The sequence below is a fragment of the Musca autumnalis genome, unplaced genomic scaffold, assembly GCF_047663935.1.
Source record: "Musca autumnalis isolate F117 unplaced genomic scaffold, ASM4766393v1 scaffold_3, whole genome shotgun sequence".
Classification (NCBI taxonomy): Eukaryota; Metazoa; Arthropoda; class Insecta; order Diptera; family Muscidae; genus Musca; species Musca autumnalis.
This window is the reverse complement of record NW_027411866.1, coordinates 9,258,451-9,276,298: the sequence shown is the minus strand read 5'-3', so window position 1 is coordinate 9,276,298 and position 17,848 is coordinate 9,258,451. Positions and strand designations below refer to the sequence as shown.

Below are 17,848 nucleotides of genomic sequence, written 5' to 3'. Positions count from 1 at the left end.
GCAAAGGAAAATAACAGACAAGTGAAAAAATAGACAATTCTATATCAAAATGCAGATTCTGAGGCGGCTGACAACATTTGTGGTGAAACTTTGACTATTAGACATTTTATGGAATCTTTAGAGAAGATGACGAATATGGTCCCGTCTCGCTGGAAATGATGAACGCAACTTACATCTGATATTTGGACACGGCATAATAATGAGTTAGAATGTTAAAGGGTTATATGGCAAAAATTGATTGCGAGATTTTTGCAATGTTTATACGGCTGTAATGTAAGAAAATTTAAGGACATTTTGTTTATTTATGCTTATTTATACATGTTTATTCTTTTCAATTCTTAGATGTTATATCAATATTCAGCGAATCGCCTAAAAAAAGCGAAGTGCAGCAGAAGAAGAAATATTTTAGGCAGAAATCACACCAATTCTTATGGCCAAGAACCACCAATTCTTAGGCGATGATATTTCTGACAATGAAAACGATTTTTAATTAATTCTCTTTCGAGTTGAGCTGTTAGGCCTTTAGAAATACATTGAAAAATTAGGAGTCTACCGAAGTCCCACGCATCCAACCATTACACTACGTTTCACGGGTGGTAAATCCGATCTTCAGGTGTATTAGGATGTTGTTTTTGTGGCAGACGAAGGCAAAGCTTGGTAACTGGTATATATATCGAACTTCATTAGATAAATGTATATGCGAAATTATGTCAGTTAATTGAAACTCCAAACTTTTCCTATAGTCCTGCTTTGGTAATCCCATTTTTCAATGTTCACAAATACTATGGTAAGTTTTATTCCTACATCATTAGTAATTGCTCTTCTATATCAGAAGATTTTATTTTTTGATCATCAATTATTGTCTACTAAAGTTTTGACAAGTTGATGGTGGCTTAGAACGCTAAGACGCCGGCAACCTTGACACTCAGTTGTCGGAGACCCAGGTTCGAATCGATTTTTTTTATTATTTGTTAGTCAGCCTTGAAAACATTGGCTTTATTTACTAATTTTGTGCTTATGCGGAATCTTGGGCTTAGCCCTTTATAAAGATAAAAAGACTGTAATATGCAATTTGTACTTTTTAGTATTTTCATAATTATATGTTATTCTTTAATAAAATATACTACATAAACAAAAGTATAAGTTCATCGTCTTATAAAACACACTATATAGCCTTTTAGTCTATAAAAAGTTTCAAATAGGCCAAAAAAAAAAAACAATAGTGAACAATTTGGTACCAATGTCTCCATATGCCCCTTTATGTACTATTGACTCACTACCTCCAATGTCTCTATTGACTCACTACTTCCAATGTCTCTACTGACTTACTACCTCCAATGTCCATACTGACTCACTACCTCCAATGTCAACACATGGTTCCTCAGGAACTACTGACTTACTATTGACATACTAGTTCCATTGTCAGTACTGACTTTCGAATGACACGTTCATACAAAATGTCTATAGGAAATTACATTAGTTGTCTACAGTTTGTCAGTAGTACTGTTGACAATGTCAGTAGTAAGTCAGTATAGATTCACTATTGACATTTCCTACAGGGTATTTATTCAGAGAAATAGGAATTTCACAACACAAATGTGTATCGAATAACTTAAATTAATTCTAAAAACAAAAAAAACATAATTTTTGCAAGTTTTTTAAACATTTATTTTCACTTTTGTCATCGTTTGAGTATTTTTGTTTTCCTACAACACACACAAACAAACAAAGACATCATAAAACAGTTGCATTTTTTGGTAGTTTATGACAAAAAAACAGGGCTGCTATAATAGTATGGTGTTTTCGTGCGTTGTTCAGAATAAATGACGCAGCTATCGTCATTTATTTTTGTATGGTAAATGACGGAAAATGTTGCCTGTTTTAGCAAATAAATGACGAAACAGCTCCAAATGACGAAAAAGTTGCTAATGTAAATTGGACATTAAGGCGAACTGAACCAAAATAATTAATATTTAATTTTATATTTGAATACTGTCGACATCTACTTGGTAATTGAAAGCTTTGCTGGTCTTCTTGATTAGCATTTTACATGTCTTCAATATACCAAATAGAAGCAGACTTTTTCTCCAAATGAGTTTTTTTGACCACTACGACCCCTAAATATTATCCGACCATCACCAAAATAGGCTTCCCCATCAGCACCCAAAATTTGGTTACGATCCTATTAAAATTGTGACCTGTAGCGTAATTACAAGGTTTAGATGGACAGACGGACGGACACACATAGCCAGATCGACTCAGCTCGTCGAGACATTCATTTTGGTATATATAAGTATGGGTCTACGACCATTATTTCGATGAGTTACAAACTTTTTGGTCAAAACCAACTTATAATAACCTCCCCACATAGTGGTGTAGGGTATAATCACTACCCACCAAGAAAAGGTCTGTCTGGTTACTTTCCCAGCAAGAATTGTCCAGCAAGAACTTTCTCAGAGAGTAAGGAGTTTTTATTCTCTTTTGCAAGAAAAATGTAAAAAGTAAACATACACCTTCCCAGCAGAAACCAGCAAGCAATCAGCTGGCTTGCCCAAACAGAACAATTTGTCCAAGGAACCAAAGGAAGCAAATATTTTGTATTTTATTTAAAATAAACAAGTAAAAAAAGTATCAGTCGGCTTTGCCGACAGAGATATACCCTCAGCCTGTGTGTATGGAAACAATTTTTTCCCAAAAATATGTGTGTATTTAGGGAGTTTAAAAATTTTGGGCGTTTGAACCGACAAAAATGTTGATTAGGATTAAAGATCAAAAGTTATGCGAAGGAGATACCAAGAGGAATGGCAGCCACAACATATGGTGCCATAGGGGGTTTTTACACTCTTCGGGCTGTTTGATCAAGAAGTATGGACTTGCCCCTAAAAAACCTTTTACCATCGTAATTGAGGCAGCGAATGCAAGTTGCTTCAAGAAAAATCAAATTGATTCGATATGAGGTCTTAAAGTGAACTTATCCGAAATTTTGTGTGGGAGGTACCGGATGGAGTGGACAAATATGGTCCATATTTGAACCTGATCCATATCTGGTAGATATATTAGGATGTGTAAAGTATAGACCAATTCGGCCACTCCCTTCAATAGTTACCGTACGAACAATTTTTCTGAACATTTTTGAACTTTTGTGGGGGAGGTACCTGAAGGAGTGGACCGATATGGCTTATCTTCAAACTTAAACTATGTTTGGACAAAATATTACTAAGGCCATATTTTGGACCGAATCGGCAGATCCGTTCGAGAGTTATCTTGAGCTCCAACCCCTCACACGGTGTCATAGGGGTTTTTTGCAACTTTTATGCTATTTTCTCAGGAAGTATGGACTTGCCCCTGATGGTACTTGTACCGTCGTATGGAGGGCAGTGAATACAAGTTTCTAAAACAAAAATCAAAGCGATTCGAGAGATGGCCCTAAACTGATCTTTTCCGAAAATTTGTGTGGGAGGTACCCGAAGGAGTGGACCTATTGAGACCATATTGGAACCTCATATTACCCTTGTAGAAAGTTTACGCCATACAAAGTATGGACCAAATCGGTCACTCCCTTTAAGAGTTATCGTGTGCACAAACTTTCCGAACATTTTCGAACTTTTGTGGGGGAGGTACCGGAAGGAGTGGACCGATATAGCCCATCTTCGAACTTAAACTAAGTTTGGGCAAAATATTACGAAAGCCAAAATTTGAACCGAATCAGTTCATCCGTTCGAGAGTTATCGTGCGCTCCAGCCAGCAGGACAGACAGACAGACGGACGGACATGGCTAGATCGACTCCAAATTGTCTGAAACACATTTCGTCCAAACATACTTGGGGTCTAAAACCGTTATTTCGATGAGGCACATTCTCATCGTATCAAAGTGTATATACCCTCCATAGCCATAGCATTGCTAGTGCTTGCTAGGAGAAATTTGTCCAGCAAGAATTTGCAAACTCTCACTAAAAGAACTGTCAAAATGACTCTCTCGATTCGCCCTCTTTAGCTGGTTTTTGTGTTAACAGACAATTGTTACAAGTTTTAGCGTAACCAGACAGACCTAAATATGACAAAAGTTCCTCATTGTTGTAAAAAAAGTTTTGCGCCAGCTATAGCTATGAAATCCCTGCCGAAATATAATGAAATGTTCTGCGAAAATTCGGATCATTTTTGTAACCTGAATGTAGCCTCAGCCTGTGCAAATTGAGATATCTATGAACAGATCGAATACCGCACAACAAACCAAATTCGGCAGAAACTTCAGAGTTCGGCTGTGAGTTCGGTCCGAATTCTGAACGAAAGTCATATAGCGTGGTTGACGTGTTCTCTGGCCGAAAATCGGATGTTTTTGTCGACTTTCAGACCTAATTCGGTTCTAAGTCTGACATTCGGACAGATATCGGTCCGAATTCGGAAGTCTTGAGAGATTCGGAAGTTTTGCCTGACTTTCGGGCTGAATTCTGTCAGAACTCTGATGAAATATCGTATGAATTTCTAATTTGTTTACCGATATTAGAACCGAAATGGTTTTTATTAGTTTTGTTTTTTTTTTTTAATTTTTAATGATAATACTTAACAGATAATTCATGAAAAATTAAAATCCTTGGAATTAAAAGTTTGTTAATCTACCATAAAAATTTTAAAGGTTTTAATATGAGTATGTATTAAATGTGCGTGCGCCATTTGGTAATTGTTAGAAAAAGGAAACATGTCTTCCCAACAGTGGAGAACAATAAATTATCAACAGAATCTGTAAAATCTGTAAAACAATTGTTATTAATATAAAAAATACTTGTATTCTTATATAAAAGTTGATATAAAAGCATTCAGAAACTTAACTTTGGCAATATACGCTATGCGACTCGAAAATTATTAACCACATTCTGACACCGAGAACACACGTGTCTCACCCTTTTTCCCAATCCCATCAACTTTCGCGGTTTTAGGCCACCAAAGGTTTGAGGCTTTATCTTCCAAACCGTTAAGAAATTTGACAAAGTTGTAGGTCTTCTCAAAAGAACAAAAATTGTGAACACATAAAATCCTTCAAACTTCATATTCAAGGTCAAAGTCGTCAAGGTGAAATTTCTTTTAATTTTTTTTTCGGGTTTTGGCCTTCGTTCGTATGTCCTAGAAATATGTTTACTGAGATCTAAGGTACATACATTGTCTTAGCTCATTTTTTTATTTGACGGTATCCTTAAATCTTGGAAGATTTTGTATCTATTGACCAGAATCGGATAAAAAAGTATAAAAATCGAATATTTTCTAAAGTATTTTGCTATTTTGGCCTTTAAGAACCTTTTACTGATATCTATACTACATAATTGTAGTGAACCGTTTTCTTCAATTTTAAACAGTTTAATGTCTGTGGACCAGAAACAGAGAAAAATGATAAATATCGCATTTGCTATTTTGACCTTTAAGAACCGATTATACAGAGTTCGTATGTTCTAGAAAGATGTTTATTGAGTTCTAAGATACATTTTCGTAGTTGTTTGTTTGCTTAAAATTTGATCGGTTTGATACCTATAGACCAAAACCCGAGAATAAATGTTAACACGTTCGCGGACGTGAATGCTATAGCATTCATTTGCAAAGTAAATTTTTTGTCATTTACTTCTATACAATTGTACGTTTTTGCAATTAAAGTACATAGTACTATTAATTTTATCAATATCCATAATATAATAAATAAAAAATTGTAATAGGACTAATAATTATTTAATAAATACAAAAAAACTAACTTCTGAAAAAATTGGGTGTCCGCGAACGTGTTAAAAGAAATTTCACCTTGACGACTGTGACCTTGAAGATTAAGTTTGACGGATTTTATGTGTTCACAATGTTTGTTCTTTTTAAGAAGAGCTACAACTTTGCCACTGAGATTAAATCAAAATTCTTAACGGTTACGAGGATATAATCCTGTCAAAAGGATCCCTTTTGTCAATAACGCCTCAAACCTTTGCAGGCCTATAACCGCGAAAGTAGGTGAGATAGGGAAAAGGGGCGAGACACGTGTCTTTATTTTTTGGTCTTCTATCACGCTACGGTTTCATAATGTGGTTAATAAAACATGACTCAAAAAGTTACACACAGTGATATGGTAACATGGGGCCGCTTCGTCACTGGGGCGGCTACGCCAGCACCGATTTTCTCGAAAACTACAAGTACTAAAAAAAATCCGTTAATGAGAAAATTGTGAGTTTAACGAAAATCTATCATCTACCAAAAGTTGGCAGTTTATTGAAATTATTATAGGTACGTTTTGTGTCTTATTTACCTTGAACTTTAGTGATAAAAACATATTTTATGCCGTTAGAAAACAACTACTGAAGAATAGAAATCCCAATAATTTGCATGAAAAAATCCATTACAAATGTCAATATTATGAAAAATTTGTAAGGATGGGACACCTACGTCATGATAGGGGTGTGGTGGGTTAATGTCAGAAATTTTTTATGTATAACTTAAATTCCTTCAACTGAAAAAAATGACTCCACTCGTCATCAACTCCAAATTAGATGTGGGATTCAGAGGAAGTAGTCTAAAAGTTGGACCGCAAGGAGACAAAATCTCCCTCTTGCTATTTAACCTTTAAGTAGTAAAACTGGGGACTTAAGCAGATGACTGCATCATTATGGTCGCCGGAGAGTGGGTCAACGAACTGGAGAACAGCATCAATGCTCTAGCTACATTTTTGATAGAAATACACACACACGAACAAGGAAGTTATTCGAAACCAGCAGTCCAAAACTAGAAAATACTTGGCGTGATCTTCGACAAATTCCTTATCTTCTGAAAACATGCAAACGGCAACCAGACTCCGAGTATGGAACATCTGCATCAGGCATGGGCATATTTATATAAGGTAGAAGTGACAATCAGCTGTATTCTTACTTTTTTTCATGGCCCAATTACCCAGGTAGTGGTATCACACCAGCTGTTCGAATATGAAAATCCCTTTATAAAAATAATATTTTTGTTGTAATTTCCTCAACAACATAAAGAAAATTTTGACATAACATGTTCAAAATTTTACTACCTCGGTAATTGTGCTATGCTTTTTTTGTAAGTCCACCTCTCTCTCCTTCAAACTGACAATTGCCGCAAGGAAAATTGCCTAATGTAAATATGTACTAAATTTAGTTTTCAAAATGTAATAGGGTCTACTCATGAAATTTGAAACTTCGAAATATGTTACCATAAAAAACTGTTTTTCATCCTAAACGTGTAATAAAAATTACCTAGAGAGTTCTGAATGCGTTATATTTACATTTTGATTCAAATTTGTTCTATTTTAGAGGATTTTCAAAAAGGGTTTATGTTTTCCTGAAAAACAATTTGGAACGACCCTATTATACAATATTTTCTTTGACAATTAAGTCCATATTTACATTAGGCAATTTTCTTTGCGGCAATTGTCAGTTTGAAGGAGAGAGAGGTGAGGCATATGGTAACCATTTGCCTCTCAACACCCTCTCTCACCGACAAAGTGACAATTGCCGCAAGGAAAATTGCCTAATGTAAATATGGACTAATTTTCAATAACAACAATAGGTCTGTCTGGTTACCCTAAAACTTGTAACAATTTGTACCAATTATTGCTGGAAGTCGTCTGTTAAAAAAAAAGCCAGCGAAAGAGAGCGAATCGAGAGAGACATTTTGACAGTTCTTTTACTGAGAGTTTGCAAATTCTTGCTGGACAAATTTCTTCTAGCAAGCACTTGTAACTCTTCTTCTTTCTGAAAACAATCAATCAGCTGTTTTTAAATATTCTGTGATTTATGTTTGCAATGTGAAAAAATTCCTTTTTTGGGTCATTTTCTTTTTTTATTTTAAATAAAATACAACATTTTTGCTTCCTTTTTTCCTTTATTGGCGGACAAATTGTTCTGTTTTGGCAAGTCATCTGATTGCTTGCTGGTTTTTACAGGGAAGGTGACTGTTTATTGTTTACAATTTTCTTGCAAAAGAGAATAAAAGACCTGCGTACATAAGCTGCTCTGGCTGATTTCCTTGCTTTCCTGCTTCATTTTTGACATAATAAAAATAAAAGAATAAATAAGCTCGAGAAAATTTCGAACTGGGTTGCCCTTTTCTTTTTTATTCTTTTATCAGAAGTAAGCAATGTAAGCAGGCAAGGCAGCTTATGTACGCAGGCCTTTACTCTCTGAAAAAGTTTTTGCCGGACAATTCTTGCTGGGAAAGTAACCAGACAGGCCTAATGTTGTTCTTGTAAATTTGTTAGTTGTTGTAATTCATGCATATACCTTAGTCCATATTTACATTAAGCAATTTTCCTTGCGGCAATTGCCTCACCTCTCTCTCCATCAAACTGACAATTGCCGCAGGGAAAATGGCCTAATGTAAACTGGGACTTATATAAATTTGCCTTGACCATAAATAGGCGTTTACACCAGACAGATTGTCTTCAAATACAACTCTGATTTACTAACACATACATTGTACATTTGTCCGTGATTTTTTCATAGGCAGTCGGTTTAACAAATTTTGGACATTTTTGTAAAAATAAGTGAAATAATAATTGAAATGTTTTGAAAACATAAGAACATGAATAAAAACAAAATTTTTGAACTGAAAACAAAAATAAATCGATGATTTTCATTCATAATTTTACAACTGTTGTCTGGACGCCTACGTCACACAGGCAAGTTTTTGGTTTATGCCAATCAATACATGTAAAGGGGTGTTTACACTATCTATCAATGTCATATGAGCTGTCACTTCTTTTATCCATTCGACATCCTTTATGTTTGTCAAAGTCCATACCACTTTTATTTCTACCACTTTAGTTCTACTTTTGCGTTCACAATAGCATACAATTTCATATGACCACAAAATATAAATCACGCAAATAACACAATTTATATTGTTAAAAACTTTAATTGCACTCACATTTTCGTTTTCTTTACATATTTCCTTCATTTTTTGGTAAAATTGTTTTCTTCTAATTCATTTCTCAACTGCATACGAAAATACCTGGCCGAATAGAGCCCTCCCTAAATGAAAAATTTACATAAGAGTTGCCACATCAGCTCGATACATTTTTGAAGCACTCGCTTAAAGATACCTAGCCAAGCAATTTTTTGATCCCTAAAAATGTCGCAGTCTCCTTTTCTGAACACAATAAAGAGTGTCTGAAATTATAAGAATTTGTTTAAAAAAATAAAGAAATACAAACTAAATTTGCGAACGTTGCTGTAATTCACGAGACGCAAATTATTTTTGAAGTGGAGTTGGAGTAATCTAATATTGTAATGATAATTTATAATTTTTATTTAGTGGGCTACGCGAAAAAAAGTTTTTCCAAAATTATATGTTTTCTTTAAGTAGCCAGCCTCCGGGCGGGATTTAATCAAAAGTACTCACCCAAGTAAAAATAGTAAAATCTCAAGACCCATATCTCGAGAAGTATGGACTCCTCCCGAAAAAGCTATATATTGTTGTAATCAGAAGAAAAAGTCGTTATTGCAAAGAAAAGTACTCACCACGAGCTTTAAAATGATACCCATATTGCCCAAGTAAAAATAGTAAAATGTCAAGACCCATATCTCAGGAAGTATGTACTTCCCCCGTAAAAGTTATATATCGTTGTGATCAGGGTCCCAAGGACTACCTATGGTGAAAATTTCAGCCCGAACCAAGAGGTGTCCATAAATAAAGTAATGGTGTTAAAGTAGGACTTTCCCGAAATGTCAAGACCCATATCTCGGGGAGTATGGACTTCCCCCGGGAAATATATATAGTTGTTATCAGGGTCCCAAGGACTACCTATGGTGAAAATTTCAGCCCGATCCGAGAGGTGCCCCTAAACGAGACTTAAGCCGAGCATTTTTATAATTTGTGTTAATGTAATAAAGTTAATATTCTTGTTTTACACAAATAAGAAATGTATTTTATTTATTTTGGGATATTTGCAATGGCTTGCATTTTATAGCATCTTTAGACTGCATTTAAATTCAATTCAAAACACTACATCAAAGGCTGTGATTTGGATCGAAAATGGAGTGCATCCTAGCTGTGTGCCGTGGAAACAAAATGGAGGGCATCCTAGCTGCGCGCTCTCTTGTACAATTCATAGGTGAATTCATAGGAAAAGATGTACTCCAGCGGCAATTGTTCTAGTGATGTAACTGCATCCGCGGATGCAAACTTTTTGCTTGGTAAAAACGCGCAAAATTAATGGGAGGCCAAGTTTTCTTTACAGAGTCCGTATATGTTCAAAAGTTTGTTACATCACAATTTTGATGAATTTGAATTCAATAATGGTCTGTTCCTTTACTTTAAAAAATGGTAACAGTGCCAAAAAATGGTAAAAGTGGTGAACTGGTCTCATATAAATTGTATGCTTGTTAAAGTAAAGGAACGCTTTGCAGGTTAAAAATGGCAAGAAATTGTAACCTCAGGAAGGTAAAGGAACAGAGCATGGTAGAATAAGAAAAGGTAGCAGCAATACACAGCTGACTAAACTGGGTTGTAACGTTAGTGTCAAATTTCATATGACATTTTATACATTTATTTCTATTTCGATGTACATTAGGGACATATTTTTTGAGAAAAAAAAAATATATCATTCGGAAAAAACCATTTCCCAGAAAGACTTCTTCATATCAATGATATGTAACCTCCTCTAAGTTCGAACGATAAGCCGCGCAGATAATCCCCGCTTGTAGAGGCGATACAACGTTTGTTAATATGTGAGGTATTTTGTTAAAATTTAAAAAAAATAAAGCCCTAATAAACATGTGCTTCTTTGATTTATAGGCAGCGCTAAGCGTTTGTCATGAAAGCACAACTAAATGGGAAAATCCTCATTGTTGTTGTAAAATACAAAACAAAATGCATTTGAAAGAAGAAAAGTTCGAGGACATCGAAGCCGCTCCACATCCGATATGTCTGAAGAGTCTTTACCGAAGACGAAACATGCATGTCACATAGTGGTGGGTGTGTGGGTTCGAATCGTCGGCTTTCCTTTTTCACTTGCATAATAGATCATAAAGCTCGATTAAAAAATTAATCTTAAAAAATGATCTTCGCCTAAAAAGGCAAAAATTTTCAAATAAATTTCCTTGTTTTGTTTACAAATACAACTGGCAGTAACGTTACAAACAAAAACAAATTCCTTTGTGGTTGTTGTTCGAGTTGTATTTGTTGTAGTATTAACTTTACCTTATATTTGTTCTACAATGGGAACAGAGCTTAAATGTTGTAATAACAAATTTTCATTTCGACTGTCATATTCAAATCAATATTTTCTAGATTTTCAGTTTAATTTTATAGCATGCGAGACATTCTTTTTCAATATCAGAAGCGTTTATCTGCCATACGCTCGCCTTACGCCATAATCAAAGGTCGTCATGCCAATAATACAACTCTGTGTTATGTTTGTTTATTTTATTTTTTACACGTGAGAATAAGAGAGTTGTTTTGGATTGAAAGGAGAGAGTAAAAACAAAAACAGCTGATTAATTATTTTCCTCTCATTGACTGTCATAACAAGGCAGAAAAGTCGTTCAGTCAACAGAGAAGTGAAATTTGATTGGTAGTGAAGTGAAAGATTTTTATTTCGTGGTCAGTAAAAATTACAATTTCAAATATCTAATAGTTATTATTTAATAGATAAGTGTTATCATTAGATAATGTCAATTGTGTGTTATTGCCATTCTACAAGTTCAATTGATTTTCTTATCTTCTAACAACAACAGGAACTAAAGCAAACCTTATAACCACCATCTTCCATAAAGTTAGTGTGGCTATTTTATCATTGCAAAATCATGAGACGTCAATAAAAATAGAAAGTGTGGAGAGATGTTCATAGGTCATGTTAATATATCAAAGAAGGCACTTTTTTATGAAGAGTATGTGATGTAAGTCTTGGAACGGCGACGTTTAAAAGAGATAATTTGATAGGTGCAAATGCCACAGTGTTTTAGAAAGCAATTTGAGGATTCACTATCACTAACAATTTTGATAAAATGCCAAAAGAAACACTGATCCAACTAGTAAAACAAAATGATTTTTGTTTTAATTTATTTTTATAATTACTCATTGTCTTATTTGTTTCCTTTTTATTTTAGATTATAAATTAACATCTGTTTATTAAAAATAATTGCACTAAAAACCTCAATGTCAGTTGGATTGTCCCATTTCAATTGTGTCAATTGTGTTGTTGTACTTTACCTATATTTTTGAAAATAATTCGCTGACTCAGTTAACAAGTTTGGCTTTTAATTGACTCAGTTCATTAATTCATTGGCCGCGAGTCTGTACAGTAGACTACCCAAAAATTGTTCTACAGCGGTTTATGCTAACCACCTTTTAAATGTTTTTTGCAAAATACTTTACTTTTTAGCCAAGTCATTTAATTCGTTTGGAATTTGCCAATGTTGCGGCACTCCACCCGGTTCTTGCCTCCATTGTGGCACTTTCATCCCTTCCCATTACCTAAATTACTTTTATTTTTATAATAAACGAGTATTATCACCGTTCTAACCCATTTAAATGCCGATAACACTTTGTAATTTTGTGCGTGTGTGTTTTTCCAGAATAGCCCATATAAGCCACATTGTTAACATGTTTTAAATGGATGTGACTGCACTTTGAAATAATTTACATATTATTGATAGTGGCATCAGGTAGAGAGGCACGTAAAATTCTTTATTCATGAATATTCTTCTTTGTTTTAATATGAATTATATTCTTATTGTTATAGAAGATGCATACATACCTTAAATGATAATTTTTATAAGCCGGGAATGCTTATTAGAAATGCTAATTGATGACCAAGACGATTTGAAACCGGTTAACCTTATCTAAATTGGAACTAGTGTATTTTAGGACCATCCCTCGTAAGTCTTTGTAGAGAAAATGAAGGAGTCTTTATAAACGAGCTGAAGGGTATATTTATAGACGAATTGAAGGGAGTCTTTATAGACGAGCTGAAGGTAGTCTTTATGGACGATTTGAAGGGCCCCTTTATAGACGAGCTGAAGGGAGTCTTTATAGAAGAGCTGAAGGGAGTCTTTATAGACGAGCTGGAGGGAGCCTTTTATATGAGCGGAAGAGAACTTTTACAGTCTTTATAGGCATGGTGACGAGAGTATTTATAGACAATAGATATTTATAGATGAACTAAAGGGAATTTTTAAAGATGAGCTGAAGGCATTTTTAAAGACAACCGATATGTTAACTTTATAAAAGAACCAAAAGGACCCTATAAAGGCGAGAAGAAAGTCTTTTTTCCTCAATAGGACTGAGCCCGCAATACAATTATCACTTTGAAAACTTTATTTAAATTATTTTTATCATTTTTTAATTATTTATTAATATTTAAAATTTCGTTTAATTTTTCCACAAATTTTCATATATTTACCTCTTCATTACAGATATCCTTCAGGCCGAGTTAAATGAAATTTACATATGCTCATTCTGACATATAAAGAAGCATCTGCCAAAGCATAAATCAGAAAGTATTTTTTTTTTTTTGGAAGTCACAAATCCTAACCGCCTGCCTTAACAAATGGAAGTTGGTATAAATAATGGGACACAGTTCCCAGTGCAAAAAATAGAATTAAAATACAACAATTATGATGAGGAAACACAAAGGATACATGATCAGGTTAATAGCCTGATAGAGGTAAATAAAATCTATTTCCATAGAGTTTGGCTAACGAACTAAATTCCCTTATCCAATTTTACCAATTTTAGTTACTACACGAAGTTTTCCAGCTTTATAAACCAAATGAAATAATGCTATCATTTAATGGTGGTAAAGATTGTACAGTTGTTTTACACCTCCTGCATACCTTCTATCAAGCAAATCCCTGTCTGCAGCATATACGTATACCCACACTCTATATTACAGATCCAGATGCCTTTGAAGAAGTTGATGAATTTGTGGAAGAATGTGAAAAATTATTTAATATAGATTTAATAAGGAAACCAGGGCCAATTAAAAAAGCCTTAGAAGAAATATGCCAGGAAAGACCTCACATTAAAGCAGTATTTATGGGTTGTCGGAGAACAGATCCATATTGTGAAAATTTAAAAACAATGCAGGTTGGTTGGTTAAATGCTATCAGCCTTATTTAGAACCAAAATTCCCCGTGAGTTTTTCACTCTCTCCTTAAAGCTGAAACGGCAGAGAGACAGGGGGGAATTTGCGTTTAGAATAAGGCTGTTTATACACATTTTTGAAAGAACATTTGAACATTTTTATTTCCCTCAGCTCACAGATCCCGGTTGGCCTGCCCTGATGCGCATAAATCCCATTCTGGATTGGAAGTGTCGAGATGTTTGGCAGTATTTATATTTGTACAAAGTGCCCTACTGTAATTTATATCTAAAAGGTTACACATCCATTGGTAATAAGAAAAACACCCTCCCCAATCCCTATTTGCGAGTGGTAGATGAAAAAACTGGTGCAATTATTTCGTATCGACCGGGCCATGAACTAATCGATAATGATGATCTGGAACGCGCTGGCCGCTTTAAACCTTCAAAAGACACTACAAATTCAAATTCTGCCACAAAATAGTATTTCCTTCTCAAAACAAATGTTCGTTATAGGCGAATTTAAAAAATAACTACAACAACAAAACTACTTTTATTTTAATCTACTTAAATTATAATTGTACAAAAATTATGCGGGGTGCTGTTTTAAAGCTTTAGTGTTATTATTTCTTTAGTTACAAATTTTAGCAAAAATTATTAATTTTATTTTTATACATACATACATATTATTTAAAATAAATAATTAAACAAAATTCTAAAATAAAAATAAATTATTTTAAAATAATAATTATTTGATTTATATGCTAGCAAGGGGTACGAGGGAGACTTAGGATAGTCTTTTTAGACGAGCTGGGGCCTAATTATGAGAGTCGTTTCGATCGTGAATTTACTCGTGAATAAGTTTTCGACACGAGAAAAAAACGGCATGATAAGACTCGATCGAAATATTTGATCGAATGTTTCGAGAGTAACCGGTAATCGAACTATGTGTTCTTCAGGGAATGTTATGAAGGTAGATGTCAAAAAATGTGTTTATTTCAAAGCAAAAACTAAAAAACAAAATTATGGATGAAAAATGTAAATATTTGTGGAATTTTTTGAACAATACATTGAATAATAATTTCGGAATGAAGTTTTGCTAAGAAAATATGAAAATTAGTAATGTTTGCAAAATTGTTTTGACATTCTTGTTACAGTTTGCTAATACATCTACCTTAATAATTCTCTCTCAAAATAAATGAGAGAATTTGGTGGGTGTTTTGACTTAGCCTCTCTGAGAGAGTATTTCCTTTGGTAAACAACGGGGGATGGGTGCCACCGTGGTGCAATGGTATGCACACCCGCCTTGCACGCTGAAGGTCGTGGGTTCGATTCCCCGGCCAGTCAACATCAAACACTTTTCAACGGTGGCAAAATACCCCTCAGTAATGTTGGCGACATTTTCTGAGTATTTCAGCCTTGTACAACTTCTCTACAAGTGGTGTCTTAGACACGCCGTTCGGACTCGGCGATAAACAGTAGGTCCCATATCATTGAGCTAATATGAATCGGGGTGCACTCATTGATATGAGAGAAGTCTCCCCTGTCCCGCCTGGGATGTTTGTGGAACAATTATATAAACAACGGGGGATGAACTGTTTAAAATGCACTTTATTAAAAGTTGTTCACCTTTAAAGTGAAGGCTATTAATATTAAATAATTTTTTGTTTTGCAGAAAATCATATTTTTTCAACTTGTATTTTAACGACTGCAAACACTAATTTTTGGTTAATGATAGCATGCATATGTACATATTTATCACAATTTCTCAAAACGACTGAAAAGGACTTTTCCCAATTTCTCTTGTTATTTTGTGTAAAAAATGCTCACAATTATTTACTAATATCATTTTTCCTCTATAAACCGTCAATAAACAACAATTTTTTACATTTTAAACAAAAATACAATAAGAAATCTTTCATTTCGTTTGTTTACGATAGGTCATTTGGCTACGAGAAATTACTCGCAAATTTTTGCTCAATTTCTCGATAATTTTACTCGATAACGAATGTTGTCATCCCAACTTTGAGTACTCGGGTCGAAACAACTCGATATCGAATAACGTAATTAGGCCCCTGAATTGTGTTTTTATAGACCTGTTGAAGGGAGCTGAAGGAAGTCCTTACAGAAGAGCTGAAGGGAGTCCGTCTTTATAGACGAGCCGAAGGCCATTTTTGTAGACGAGCTGAAGGCCCTCTTTGTAGACTAGCTGAAGGCAGTCTTTGTAGACCCGAAATGATTCCGGCGAGATCGCATTTATTAAAAAAAGGCAGACAGCTTCAAAAGCCAATATTTGACATGTTGCCTAGTCACTTCCATGGTACAATAATTAACAGGTAGAAGCAAGTGTTTTGTACAGCAATCGATCCAACAACCCACAATTTGTTGTTGTACGTAATACTAGTGTCATAGGCATATGGGGCATACGGGCAAAAATGTAAACAAAAAATATGCATTTTGAAATGTCATACAGTTGTTTTGAAAACTGAAAAACATCTAAATTATTAAAAGTTAAATAAAAATCCTTTTTAATCTGTATTACTAACAATACTTTTAAAATTACGATTGTTCGCGGGAATTATTAAACCGATAAATTAACCAGCATCCTCAATAGTTTAATGGTTTTTAGATAAGATTACGGAAGCATACTTGCCAAAACAACAAACAGGAAATCTGAAAAGAAATCAATAACCTTAAGGATCAATAAGCTCATGGCAGAATAAGGTGTTACATCGATAACAATAATCGGGCCATTTACCACACCAAACATCAACATTTGTTCACAAGTTTTGACGTTTGGTCTGGTCAAAGTGCCGCCAAGTCTGCCAAGTTTAAATTTTTATTTATTCTTCTACCAGAAATGACACAAAACTTTACTCAAACGTTGGATGTGTTTAGGGCATAAGGCCCGATAATGGATAACATCACAAGCGTGATTACCCAGTAAAATCTTCGATGAAAAATCATGAGTTGAATCATGGGTGCAAGTGATCTGGCATGTCATCTTTTTGTGATTTTCACCCATGAATTTTATATGAGCGTGACCCCCAAAAGATGACGTTCTTTTTTGGATCCTAAGCATGTCATTTTAACCAATGCATTGACATGTCATTTTCACCAATGCTTTGGCATGTCATTTTAACCAATGCATTGACACGTCATTTTCACCCATTCTTTGACATGTCATTTTAACCAATGCTTTGACATGTCATTTTCACCAAATCCTTGGCATGACATTTTCATGTCTTGTTTGGAAAATTGAAATGCTCTATTGAAATATGGACAAACCAAACTCTTTATTAATTCAAACGAATTCACGAAATAACTACAATTAAATTAATTGATCAGCAAAAAGTTTACATCCAAAATTGCAATGTAATCACCACCGCTGCAACACAAAAATTACTTCCTTCGTTCTCCGCAACTGATATTCTTTCATCTTACAAAAGGTTTTTCCTATTATCTTCCCATCACCAGTTCAGATTTCGACATGGACTCCAAATTCAATCCTTTAAGTATTTTTATTTCGTAAATTACTTTTATTTTATAATTTTGTTATTTTATAACAACATTTTGGAAATTTATACTCTTTTGTTTAGTGACCAAAATATGTAGGGATCTACATACAACCCGGCTTGCTTTAGAGATCTCTAAGAACAAAATGTAACGAACGGGGAGGAGAGACTTTTTCTGGAAAATACCATTTATGCTTAATTAATTCATTTTTAATTGTTTCTTTCCAAATGACGTTTTTTCTTTATTTTCAGATTCTTGTTCCTTTTCG

At 34.3% G+C, this 17,848-nt stretch overlaps 1 protein-coding gene across 3 annotated transcripts; it reads left to right on the top strand.

Annotated features, from left to right (window-relative positions):
- Nucleotides 1-11,451: 11,451 nt before the first annotated feature.
- Flad1 (Flavin adenine dinucleotide synthetase 1) lies at nucleotides 11,452-14,795 on the top strand. Of its 3 annotated transcripts, XM_073971960.1 has the most exons (5): nucleotides 11,536-11,583; nucleotides 11,718-11,879; nucleotides 13,398-13,648; nucleotides 13,720-14,070; nucleotides 14,240-14,795. In XM_073971960.1, the coding sequence occupies exons 3-5, from the start codon at nucleotides 13,532-13,534 to the stop codon at nucleotides 14,546-14,548; spliced, it is 777 nt and encodes a 258-aa protein (XP_073828061.1). In that variant the 5' UTR covers nucleotides 11,536-11,583; nucleotides 11,718-11,879; nucleotides 13,398-13,531; the 3' UTR covers nucleotides 14,549-14,795. The 3 variants fall into 3 exon arrangements, with proteins under 3 accessions (XP_073828060.1, XP_073828061.1, XP_073828062.1); XM_073971959.1 differs by lacking the exon at nucleotides 11,718-11,879 and having other exon boundaries at nucleotides 11,452-11,583; XM_073971961.1 differs by lacking the exons at nucleotides 11,536-11,583; nucleotides 11,718-11,879 and adding an exon at nucleotides 12,231-12,655.
- Nucleotides 14,796-17,848: the final 3,053 nt, after the last annotated feature.

Excerpts from the sequence above, each read along its gene's own strand:
- Flad1 (XM_073971959.1), top strand. The coding sequence starts at position 13,532 with ATGGAAGTTGGTATAAATAATGGGACACAGTTCCCAGTGCAAAAAATA. Across the intron at positions 13,649-13,719 it reads AGGTTAATAGCCTGATAGAG|TTACTACACGAAGTTTTCCA; the intron begins GTAAATAAAATC and ends TACCAATTTTAG. Across the intron at positions 14,071-14,239 it reads AAAATTTAAAAACAATGCAG|CTCACAGATCCCGGTTGGCC; the intron begins GTTGGTTGGTTA and ends TATTTCCCTCAG.